The sequence below is a fragment of the Triturus cristatus genome, chromosome 7 (assembly GCF_964204655.1).
Source record: "Triturus cristatus chromosome 7, aTriCri1.1, whole genome shotgun sequence".
NCBI classification, from domain to species: Eukaryota; Metazoa; Chordata; class Amphibia; order Caudata; family Salamandridae; genus Triturus; species Triturus cristatus.
In genome coordinates this window covers 264044369-264056927 of record NC_140590.1, presented here as the reverse complement: position 1 = coordinate 264056927, position 12559 = coordinate 264044369, and the positions used below count along the sequence as shown (strand labels likewise).

General features: G+C 47.1%; 1 protein-coding gene across 1 annotated transcript in view; it reads right to left on the bottom strand.

Annotated features, from left to right (window-relative positions):
* The window catches only part of LOC146809370 (cathepsin D-like), a 181217-nt gene that overhangs the window by 93401 nt on the left and 75257 nt on the right, over nucleotides 1–12559 (bottom strand). Inside the window, exon 3 of the mRNA XM_085616187.1 lies at nucleotides 1659–1782. Coding sequence (XP_085472313.1) covers nucleotides 1659–1782 — 124 coding nt within the window. The remainder of the gene's footprint in view (nucleotides 1–1658; nucleotides 1783–12559) is intronic.

Below are 12559 nucleotides of genomic sequence, written 5' to 3'. Positions count from 1 at the left end.
GTATAACACTAGCCTCTGTGGGAGGGCACATGCTTTATTGTGGTGGCACAGGTGTCTAAGTTTGTCGTACTAACCCTGCTACAAGAGCTAGGATGTTATATATTCTGTGCTTCCAGTGCAGTGGAGGGATGTACTTCACTGCCCTGATGGATTACAGTCTGCCATATATACAGATTGCCTTGTGGCAGAGATCTCTTTCCCTCCAGAGGAGATGAGGGCACTGAGGCTTTGCTGTGCAAGTGCCATGTGCAATGCTCCCTCACAGCAAAGTATTTTGGTTTTCCAAAACAAACTTCCCAAAAGCAGGAGCTTGTTTTGGAAAAATGAAAAAATTGAGGGGGATATGTACAAGGAAGTGGCGGAGCGTTTCGTTAGCCTCCTTGGCTTAACGACAAACTCCGCCACTTCTGAAACGCAAGGCTGCACCATATTTACAAGAATGTGGTGCAGCCTTGCGTTCCCCCCTGCGATGGCGCTAGGTTTAGGAACTTAGCGCCAACGCAGGCACCCTTGCACCAGAGTGCAAGAGTGTCTTTGTGCAGGGGAGGATTGTTTATGTGTAGGAAGGTGTACCTTCCTGCATATAAACAATTCTAGATGCCATTCTGTCATTTTTTGTAAAGGTTTGTTTATGTACAGGAAGGTACATCTTCCTGTACATAAACAATCCACGGCATTTTGCTTTTTCCATGTGTACTTCACAGGGCAGCACACATGGAAAAGGCAAAAACGAGGAGAAATAATGCATTTCTCCGCGTTTAGCCAATTTAAGACTAGGGTTTTCCTGGTCTTAATTTTGGCGCTGTCTCCAATGTACGCCACCCTTGTACATAGGGGGCAGCTTCAAATACAATGGGTGTTGCGGTGGAACACCCAAAACAACACCCACTGCACGCCCCTTCACACTAACCATAGTGTGAAAGGGGTCCTTATGTACAAGGCAGCGTTAAGCCACATTAAGTGGCTTAACGCTGCCTTGTACATAAGGCGCAGCCTCTATCGCCACCACAAAGTCCGTTAAAGTGACGTTGTGGTGGCGATAGGGGCTTGTACATTTGCCCCTGAATGTCTCTGACAAGCTGGGAATTTTCTCCCATAGTGTGCGAGTCATTTATTTGCTTTCCTGTTCAGAACCGCCAGGTTTTCCCTGTCTGACCCAAACAGGATAAAAGGCAAGGCAGAGCATCTGCTCCAGAAAGGGTAGTTGAGCTGAGGTGCTTTGACTGACGGCCCCATGTCATTCAGTCTGCTGGTCAATGATTTTCACAGGCAGAGCTAGTGGACAGTTCCGCCGCCTCTAAATAAAGTGGGCGAACTGGCCGTTTGACGGATAGGTACTCTGCAACTTTTGTAATGAGTACCCGGTCAACCAAACGCTACATAAGCTGCACGGGATTTATTTTTGGCTATGGCCTCTTCAATGTGTGTATATCCTTTTTTATGTGCTAATGGTGATGGGAAGTAAGCTGATGCTCCCTAAAGTGAGGTTGATTTTTGAGTTGCCAAATATAGAGGATGCTCAGCTATGATTGGGTGGTAAAGAGGATCAGTGGTTCCTGTTATCCATGAATATTGACTCCCTGCCCCATTTCTAACAGGAGACATTGTGGGTGGGTGGGTGGGTGGGTGCTGGTCCTGGTTCTGCGCTGCATACTTACAGCAGGCAATGTTGAAGAAGGAGCATTTGACCGAAGGCACCCAGAGGTTGGACGAGCCAGTGTCAAATATGACGGTGAACGTCTGGGGCGGGGTACCGATGGAAATCTCGCCATAATACTGCGCCTGAAAGAGAATACACAGCAGTTAGCTGGCAAAAAGCAAAAGTGTACAGTCAGCAAAAGCAAAGGCTTCTCTAGCGAGAGTCTCAGCCATGTACCAGAAGGTTTTTCAGACAGAAGAGAGTGTGCATGGATCTGGATTAGGGCTTTAGTGTGAGTTCTCTTCCTCCCAAACCTCTCCACGAACGGTAATCCATGTTCGCACCGCAGTGGAAAGTCCAGCTGGACACCTGCAAATGGTTAATTTCTAATTCATCAAATTGCAAACATGGATTTTAATTCTAGTTGGGTGTTGGAACTAAATATTGCTAACGGTGGCCAACAGCTTTTTTGGTTGCACGGATACAATTCAGTGTCCAAAATGCAGTATGACACTAGAATATAGTTGCGGCCATCAAATTGGAATTTCCACTGGAGAAGACTTCCGGTCTTCTTGCCCCAGCTCTGTGCTGTCAGTCAGCAGAAGGAGGGAGTGAGAACTAAAGTGTCCCTTGTTACTGAGTATGTTTACCGCTTACCCAACAACAGCAGCCGTTCCTTTCTGGCTGGCAGATGTAGATGCCTGTACCAGGCGGCTCACAGGCACTGAAGACATGGCCCTTCCCAAATTGTTGATAAAGGGTCACATAACCAGCAAACTGAACCGTTTCAAACCACGAGGAGGGCATGGACGACACAGAACTCATGATCATACGCATCCAATACTGGAAGAGATCACCGCCAAGGTTGGTAGGCACAGCCACATGTGCAGCTCCGCTCCATACATAAACATGGCTACACTTCCACAGTAACACAATATGAGCATCATCTTCCATACGCACATGACACTAAAACACCATATAGGCCACACTACAATCGCATACAATCTACAGGGTTGTGGCTTAGCAGCACACGTATCCTACCTCTCACTTCTTCCGCCTTTCTAAATGTCAAGGTGCAGGAACAGAAACCAGAAAAGAGCCCAACTCTAGTCACCACACGCAGCATCGAGGCACTTCCTGCAGGGCCACACCAGAAGGGCACACTCTCACCCAAGCACACCCACAGAGAAGCGTGCGGCCCATCTGCAAGTACACTTCTGGCTCTCATCCGGGTATGAAGCGATATACAGGTGCGAGTACAGTACAACACGTGCCCAGTCTTAAGCAGAAAAAGAAGGTCCTACTAACTAACTCCATATAGTTATAGCCTGTGTCCAACGTGCTGGAGTCAGGATGAGGTTGGGCACTTCATTTTAAGGACTCTGTCTGGCTAATTTGTTCCTGGGAGGGAGCTTCTCTGCGTTACGGAAAACTAACATATGACTTACACCGCCTTGCTCCCCTCTTTTTGTGTATTTCAAGGCTCTCTTTTCACTTGTAAGGCTGTAGATCTATCTCCAGATTCACACAAAAGCTGTTCTGCTAGTGGGCGTCTGGCTCTCTTGAAGGGAGGAGGTCTTTTATAGTGGCTGGTGTGGAGTACACGTTGGTGGCGACCCTTGAAGGTGCTCCTGTCCCATACATAAATGTATATGGTGGTCCTCTCGACCACCCTCTCTTCGTCAACCCCAGTGGGCCAGGTGCAGAGGGTGAGAAGGGAATGGTCTGTGACTCTTAGATGAAGGGACTCACCACACAGCTCTGCGCTACAGCTCTCTTCCAATGCCTCAACAGAACAGGCATACACAACAGCACTATTTGCACCAAACCTCCAGAGTAGGAGGTGCAAAGGCTTTTCTATCACTGAGGTTTTGTGAAGTTCCAGATTTTTGCTGTTTATGAAGTTTTCGCGTTTACCGTGACAATTAAGCAAGGTTACTTTCACCATATAGGCCCTCATTACAAGTCGGATCGAATAGGATAGGGCATTTACCAAATGTGACACATGCCATTACCCCAGGGTGAGGTATTTACCACCCATTGCAAATACCTCCTATTCTGAGTTTTCAGTTGTAAAATGGGGCACAGCTGCAGAATTAGGCTCTCATAACACTGAATTGAGCATATATTGCCTTTTTCAAGGACCCTTTTCCCTGATAAATGTTGGCAGGCTTGGCCTGCAGGAATTTATCAAAAGAAAACTGCCTGAGTGTGATAATTACCAAACAACTCTTAAATTATATTTTCTGTGCAAACACGGGTTTGCCAGGGGCGTAACCCAGGTCCCCGCATCCCCCGCAGTGCCATGGATTGGAATCTATGGTCCATACGCATGAACACATTTTCCCATAGACACAGACTAGGCAAAACCCTTTGATGCATCTGGCCCCATGTCCTTATCAGCAGAGAGACAATGTTTTCTCCCACTGAACCCACCCAAGCTGGAACATGCCCGCAGAGGTTTTTCTGGACCGTTAACCTGATTAGCTTTTCTAAGAAGCGGGGCAAGTATTTGCTGATTTTTCTCTGAAAGTTTACCTTTCAGCTGAGCTTTCCTATGCACAGTTGCACCACATGAAGGAGAAGAAAACTGTTTTCTGCGATGGACATCATATGCAATCATTTTGTGAGCAATAAATAAGAACAGAGATGACATACTTTGTCACAGACGTCATCATCTTCACACAGATGTGGCAAAGTAAGTGTCTTTGCAAACGTTGTAAACTGTTCCATCACCCTTCATGAAGGCCGCTAAAAAGCTTTGCAGCTTCGCAGCGCTGAGGACAGGGCTGTCCTTAGAACCAGTTACATTAGAGCTGCACCACAGAGCTAGCCTCGTGCCTCACTGCTTGAGGACACTACAGCAGCCTCCCTTTCACACAGAGCTTTGAGGACCTCCCATACTCGTGCAGCACTACACCATTCTCCTTCGGTCTAACCACACTTGGGCCCGTCTTACAAGTTATAAGGCAGTATTTATTAATCAATTATCAAGCGAAAATACCACTTCAGGAGAAAACAAGTTTTTCCACATTGGGAAAAACCACCTACAGTACTTCACACAGTATTATCAGGTGCGTAATTATTGTGCACAATTACCGGATGAAACACTGGGTCCGGTAACACTGCGTTCATGCAACCTGGTGATTACAAGTACGAGATGCAGGATAATACTGCCAAAGTTCTCCTCCACCCTCGAGCAGACAGTAGTTATTGGCAAATCCTATTATAGTTTTCCAACACTACAGATTGCACACTACTGTGGCCATTTGGAGCTTGGCGGAGCAAGTCAGTCACCATAACATGCTGGCGGAAACCCTTGACCTGGTGCCCATCCGCCATCGAGGCTCCAGATCCGAGTGATGGCCGCCCAAATTTAGGGTGGGACGATAGTCACTAGATTTCTGTACCCAGGACTGCGATGCAAGAATGATGGTCCTTGGCAGGGAACTCAATGAATGACCCCAACAAGCAAGAGTAGACTCCATGTCCAAGACCGGCCCCATTGCAATTAGGTAAAAAAAACTGGGATAAATGGGAAAATACCATTGGAATCTGGTGAGGAATTACCAATCTCCCCAGTAATTCCTCCTTTCTTGGGCAAGACAGAGTCACACTCACACTCACAATCTATGGAATTCCAAGTCCTTAGAGCTACTGATACCCCCAATATCCAAGAACAATTGTAATGTGGCCCTAAAGCAGTCCACACCCAACTCACTCAAAGCCAGCATTAAGGAGCAAACACAAATCACCCATTCCTGTGGGGTATATGAAGAACAAAACATGATCCTCAGGGTCTAATGTTGATGCAAGAGAAAGACGAACTCTGCTACAAGGGCCTGTCAGCCCATATGCACTAGAGAAGGGCCATGCTCATCAGAGCCTGCCTTAACCCTAAATAATGCCCTGAGCGTCATCTTACCACTCAGACATGGACAGCGTCCTGCACCTCTGCAACCCCACTGTGGATGCAATACATCTCAAGCTTAACATTAGGACTAGCCTTACTCTTAGTTCATCATGTATCCTCCATGACATGATGTTTGTACATCACCCCTAAATCAACAAACATCTCTAATACAGAGAAGTTTCAACATTCCTACAATGGACACTGCGAAGAAGTCTGTAATTGCCAAATGCTACTGCAAGAACATGGGATAATATATGCAGCTCCCTTGTAATGCCTGCTGCCCGCTATTAGTGACTTCTGGCACTTCAACATCAGCATGTGCTTGCACACCCTGGGGTGCTCACTGAAGCACTGGCTTATCATGCCTCTGCATGAACTAACAAGAGCAGTGACATACATTTACAACCAGGAACGCATGAGGACATACAACACCAGTGAGCATGCCTTTAAACTCTTTATGGGTCAGTTGAGATGTCTTCATTGCTCGGGTGCAGCCTTGCAACATGGCCCCGATAGGGTGTTCCATCAAACTCCTTACTGCCTGCTGCATAACAACTCAATTAGGGAATGTGTACCCAGGTCAGAGGAGGGGGTAAGGCTGCTGAAGGGCCAAGTCATGATGAAGATGAGGTAACACACACATTTGGTACTACACCAACAGCAGCAGGGTGCATCATGTGGTTTTTCACCCGGATGGCATCAAGAAGCATTGTGATTACATAAATGACTGGCCTTTCTGCACTCTGGCCAGTTTCATTCTTGCAAACACGTCTTGGAGAATGCTTTAGGGTGAAAGGAATGGAGGATGCCCTCTAGCACACATCTCAAGATATCTGCCCACCATGCAGACATGCAACAAACAGGAAAGAGTAATAATTGGGGAGAGTCAACAAGCATGCTACACACTGGCCTGAATATAGAAGGATCACAAGTGGTTCATATTAGTAGTTAAATAGTAGGTGGAGGAGACTAGTTTGGGGAACAGACCCTCCTTAGAGTACACCTGATGTATCTGGTCAAATGGGTTGTATCTTTGAACCCTTGTCATGGATGCACCCCATGCTGGGTCCTTATACTGGCGTTTCTGGCAGCTTTTAACTGTACCTGGGCAGGAGGGATTACATCTGACCTTTTACCTTTGATGGTTCACAGTCATTCATGGGGGTTCATTGTTTTATTGGTACAAATCTGGTGATTCTATTGGTACCACCACAGGCGGAAAGCACTTCCAGTGACTGGGTGCCCTCCTTCCAGCTATTGGGCCTCTAACAACCCAAACTACTACCTATAACACTATACACTTGTTTACATGGCTGTACATCATAGCCCTCACAGGAGAGCTCGCCTCACTCCCTGCATACTGCTGAAAGTACCTTTTCATGTCTGGCTTGACACCACTGCTATCTGTTATCTATTGTTACCAACGATTTTAAATATACTAAGAGTGAGCATCATCTAGCGGAGTATTACTCTCTCAGCTCGCGATACTTGTTGTGTAGTGCTTGCTTTCCTATATATGAGGGACTATTCGACACCTCAAAAGTACAGTAATAGGTGTAATATATATAGGAAAGCAAGCACTAAGCAAGCGAGTATCGCTAGCTGAGAGAGTAATACTCCGCTGGATGATGCTCACCCTTTGTATATTTAAAGTCATGGGGGGGGGGGGGGTCTATATATATATATATATATAAGCTTTTTATTCATTGCAGTTGGCATTTTTGAAGAAGTCAAAACACAAGTCAGACCTTTAATAAAATGGGTTATTAGTTAAGATGGGTGGACGCCGCCCCACTCAAATAATAAGCACAGTCCTTGTCAAGGTGAACCACAAAAGTCACTAAATGAAGTCGTGCTTAACCCTCTGGTAGTTTGGCACAAAAGCAGTCAAGCTTAACTTACATGTAATGTGTAAAGTATTTATGCAGCACACAAACAGTAATGAAGTGAAAACACAACACAAGGAAAATCCCAAACCTGGTTAGAAAAATAAAGTGCATGGTAATACATAAAATTATATCACAACAACAAAAACTGAAGCAGTAGAACCGGAGTTATGATTTTTTTTAATTTCAGGGGAAAATAGCACCAAAAAGTCACAAGTTTGGACTGACCATGATGGACTGCAGGTTGGATACAGAGACCAGGTTTGTACCCCTGGAGAATAACCTTCCATGTGAGGAAATGCTTTCGCGTTGGCAGAGGCTACGGGGAGGTTGTTTTCGGCACAAGGAGCAGGTTGGGCATCGCGGGCGGTCATTGTTGTAGCAGGACAAGCTGGTCGTCATTGGAGATTCGTGTTGGAGGTCGACGCGGGCTGTGGTTTGTTGGTGCGAAAAAGTCACTTCTTGGTCGCATTGAGCCCAAAACGTCTGAGCTTCACCTTTTCTTCAGGAGGAGCACACTCTGATGGCAGTCTAGGGTCCAGGATCTGGGGGACACCTCTACGGGTCAGGACTCACTCCAGCAGAGGCCAGCAGCAGGTCCAGCTGGAGCTGGTCAGCTGCAGGGCAGACCTCTGTAAGTTTGTTGTGTCCCTGTAGCTCAAATTGGTCAGTCAGCTGACCCTTGAGTCACTTCTGGGTTCAAGACAAGCAGGTCAAATCTTACTTCTTCAGATTGCGGGGCAGCCCTTCTTCTGAATCATCCACAGGTCCAGGAGTGTTCTGATGAGAGGTTCTGAAGGTGCAACTTTTATACCTTTTGCCAACCTTTGTGTGGAGGAATTCCCTGGCCTAGTCCTAAAATTGATTCTGGTCAATTCCTAAGTAAGTAAGAGTTTTATAAAGTGCTCGATTGCTGAGGCGTCTTGGCATTGGGGAGAACACAGGTAGAGCCCAGAAAGGTCAGATCATCGCTAAGTGGGAAAGAGCCAGGTTTTCAATAGGCCCCGGAATTTTGACCAAACAGATTGGGATCTGATGTACAGAGGCAGCTTGTTCCAAAGTTTGGGAGCTAGATAGGAGAGGCATCTACCTCCCCATTTAGCCTTCTTTATTATCGGGATGTTGACCAGTGCCTGATTAGCTGATCTTAGTGAGCATCCAGAGGTGTACTATTGGAATAGTTTGCTATATTCCGTTGGACCACCTCCATGCAAGGTTTTATGGACCAGACACAGTGCCTTGAATTCAATCCACTCCTTGACTGGGAGCCAGTGGAGGTTCCTGATAGCCCCCGATACGTGATTGACTTTAGGGACGTTCTGCAGAGATAGTAGTTTGGTTAACTGCCGTTTATCAACCCCTAGGTAAAGGGCATTTTAGTAGTCAATCCGGGATAACACGAGTGCTACCACAACAGTTTTCCTCAGTTCCACTGGAAGAAATGTTAGAATCTTCCACAGTATCTTTAACGTGAAGTAGCAGGCCGAGGTAATCTGGTTGAGCTGTACTGAGAAGCTGAGCTGTGTGTCCCAGACAACGTCCAGGTTTCTAATTTTGTCCATTGGTATTGGACAGACTCCTGCCACTTCCAGCCACCAAGCAGAGTTCCAAATGGGAAAACCATTGCCGAACTCCATGACTTCTGTCTTCTGAGTATTTAGTTTCAAATAGTTACGGTGCATCCATTGTATGATGTGGTCGAGACAGCTGTGGAACCTAGCTGACGGCACATTTATCATAGAAGATATGGAGATTATGATTTGCGTGTCGTCGGAGTATGACACAAGCGAGAAGCCGTAGTCTTTGACTAGTTTGGCCAGTGGAGTCACGTATATGTTGAATAGTGTGGGTGAAAGCGCTGACCCCTGTGGTATTCCGCCAGGGAGGTGAAATGTGTCCGACTTAAAGTTATCCCAGCAGACCTTGTGTTCTCTGCCTGTCAGGAATGAGGTGAGGAGGGCCAACGCGCTGTCTCAAATCCCACTTGCCTTCAGCCGTTGTGTAGGAATTAAGTGATTAACCGCGTCGAACACGGCAGATAGGTCAAGTAGGATCAGGACAGCCCTTCCACCCCAATCAATTTGCCAACGGACTTTTTCCTCTTCCCCTAGTCTTGGTTAGAAACTGTCTAGGATGACAAATGAAAGGGCAGGTGTGGTGTCAAGTTCCTTTGTGTGTGCTGCAGGCAAGGTCCTTTGAAGTGTAATCAGGGCAGGGCACAACTCCTCCTCAGCCATCTTGTCAGGAAGACCCTTTCCCTCCACACCTAGGCCTCTTTTTTCTTTATGTTTGGAAACAATACACAAAACTCCCCAGGAGAACCATTCACCTTCATGTGGCCATGGACACTTACTGAAAGGCACATTTGGTTTAGATCAGAAAAATGGCAACTTTCTAAAAGTGCGATTTTCAGAAGAGTAACTTAAAAGAGGATTTAAATTACAATTCATTTGAGTTGAAACAGCATTTCTCTATCTGGTCCCTAACTAAAGTTATCACATATAAAGTGTAATAAGGTAGCTCAGTGTTAGTCTATGGGAGAGATAGCCTTACAGGAGTGAAAAACCACTTTAGGAATTTTTTCGTTGCCAAGACACATAAAACTTAAACACACATGTCCTACTTTTTAAATACCATGCACCCTTCTCTCAGAGACTTAAGCGCCTTCCTTAGGGGCAACTTATGAGTAATAAAAAGGAAGTTTTAGGTATGGCAAAAGGTTTATTTTGCCAGGTCTAAATTGAAGTTTATAACTGCACTACAGGCTGCGGTGGCAGGCCTTTGACATGCTTTACAAGGTTACTTTAGTGGGTGGCACAACGAGTGCTGCTGTCCACTTGTAGCATTTAATTTACAGACTCTGGGAACATGTAGTACCTGGTAATAGAGATATAAAAGTAAATTAAATGTACCTAGCAGGTGCAGGCCAATTTCACCATGTTTTCAAGGGAGAGCACTGTACCACTGGTTAGCAGGGAAAATACACAGTGTCCCAAAAGAACAGGTTTAGCAAAGAAATGCAGAGAGAGGCAAAAATCTGGGGTGGCCCTGCAGAGACGGCCAAGACCAACATGACCTATTTACTTTGCCAATGCAGAACATTTGTTGAAAAACTAATAAGTCCTCTGATGCTTATCCTTAAAAGAAACTCCAAGTTTATTAAATAGACAACACAGTGAGCTCAGCTTGGTTCAACAAACTCTTCCCTCAGTTCAGTCAATTGTCGCTCTCTCCAACATTCTACATAACTATCATGGGAAAGAGAACATAAAAAAGAACTCCGGGGTTGTGTCCAGGATGGCACCCGTGTAGGAAATGAATTACGAGTTCCTCCGCACCAATCGAGTCATCAGCGGATTGGAAACACTGGGACAATCCTGCAGGACAGTGCCCAGGAGAGTGGGCTGGATGCCCTGGCCTTTCCGCAGACAGAACAGAGCACTTTGGTAGGTGAGAGGCCGCGTGACAGACCAGACACCTAGAATGGCGGCTACAACAACGGACCTGGCGGGGACTCACTAATCCTGCGCCGGGTCCTCCGGTGATCTGCGGGCCATCTGGTCCTTTTTCTATAGGGAGCGACAGTTGCAGACCTAGCACCTACACCAGATGGTCCCCTGGGGCTGAGCGACCGAGGTGACGACGATGAGGCCTGCCTGCATGACGGAGCATGCAGATACAGTGGTACGGAGTCCTGCTTGAAGAGACTGCCAAGAAGAAACCAGCATTTGGTGGTCGCTGTGCTCTGTCGCCTGGATTAGTGGTGACGGAGATGACAAGGCCCTGCCCATGGCAGTGAGGCCTACAGAGCCAGCACAAGCTGCTCCTGGGTAATTTGTGGTGAAAGAGCCACACTCTACTGCTGCGCTTGGGACTGGTGCTCTGCTGGATAGGCAGCCCACCTGCGGAGAGGCCCTCCTTGGGGGCTAACACAGCGGAAGGCTGGGACTGCATTCATCTGCTAGATCTAGACAGGGTCACCCACATAACAGTGATGGGGCTTTGTCGCATTGCTCTTGGGGGACGTGCGCCATGAGCCCTCGGGAGCACCCGTGACCCCTGCAATGAACATCGCTGAATCTGGCTAGACAAGGTGTGGAATACATAGTCCTGTGCTGGGAGTCTGGCGGTGCTGATCCAAAAGACTGGGGGCTGCTGGCACAGACGTATGTCCTCCTGAGACAGGTCAGGGCCCAGCGGACTGTGTCTGTAGAGAGAGAGATGCTTAGAGGGCCCCCCTAACCCCCTTGCTGTCATCAGGAGCCGACTGTGGTGTCCACGATGGGCAGTTCACCGCATGGAGAACATGACAACGCCACGCAACAACAGAAACCCTACCATTAAGGACCTATTGTCCAAGACTGCACCTAAACAGGTGGACTCTACCAAAGTCTCCGGATCCCCCTCTCAATCCCCTTCTGAAACATCCCAGAAGAGCATAATGGGAGATTAGGCTCCTGTCCCACTGGGATTCATGGAGTCTCTGTTCCATACACTGCGTAAAGACATAACGGCCTTGAAGCAGGACGCGGCAAAAGATGTTAAAGAAATCCACCATGAGATGGGAAAGCTGGGCCAGCGAGTAGACACATTAGAACAGGGAAACAACGCTAGGGAGGAGGAGTTGGTGGCCTGTTGAAGTCAGTACTTGATCTCCGGGACCAGAACACGGACCTCTACTGCTTTCTGGAGGATTTGGAAAACAGGTCTTGAAGATCTAACATTCAGATAAAAGGGGTCCCATTGCAGGCGGATGTGGGCATATTAGAGGACTATGTGCTTCAACTATCTGCCATATCGTCCAGGACCTGGCAGACAAAGAGCTTATCTTGGATCGCACACACAGATCTGATTGCCCATCAGGGGTCCTGGGGACCCGCCAGGATATCAATACCTGCTTGCATAGCTATCGTCTAAAGGAAATTATCATGAATGCAGTGTGTGATCAGTACTCTCACCTTTGAAGGGACGAAAATCTGGCACCACCAAGACCTCTCATTTATCACACTGCAACGGCGCAGAGCTTTGAAACTGATGACCTCCCTGCTACAAGAGAAGGGGTTTTGTCTCATCTTCGCATGGGAGGATGAAACACGTGGTCCATACTCTCCATGAGGTGGC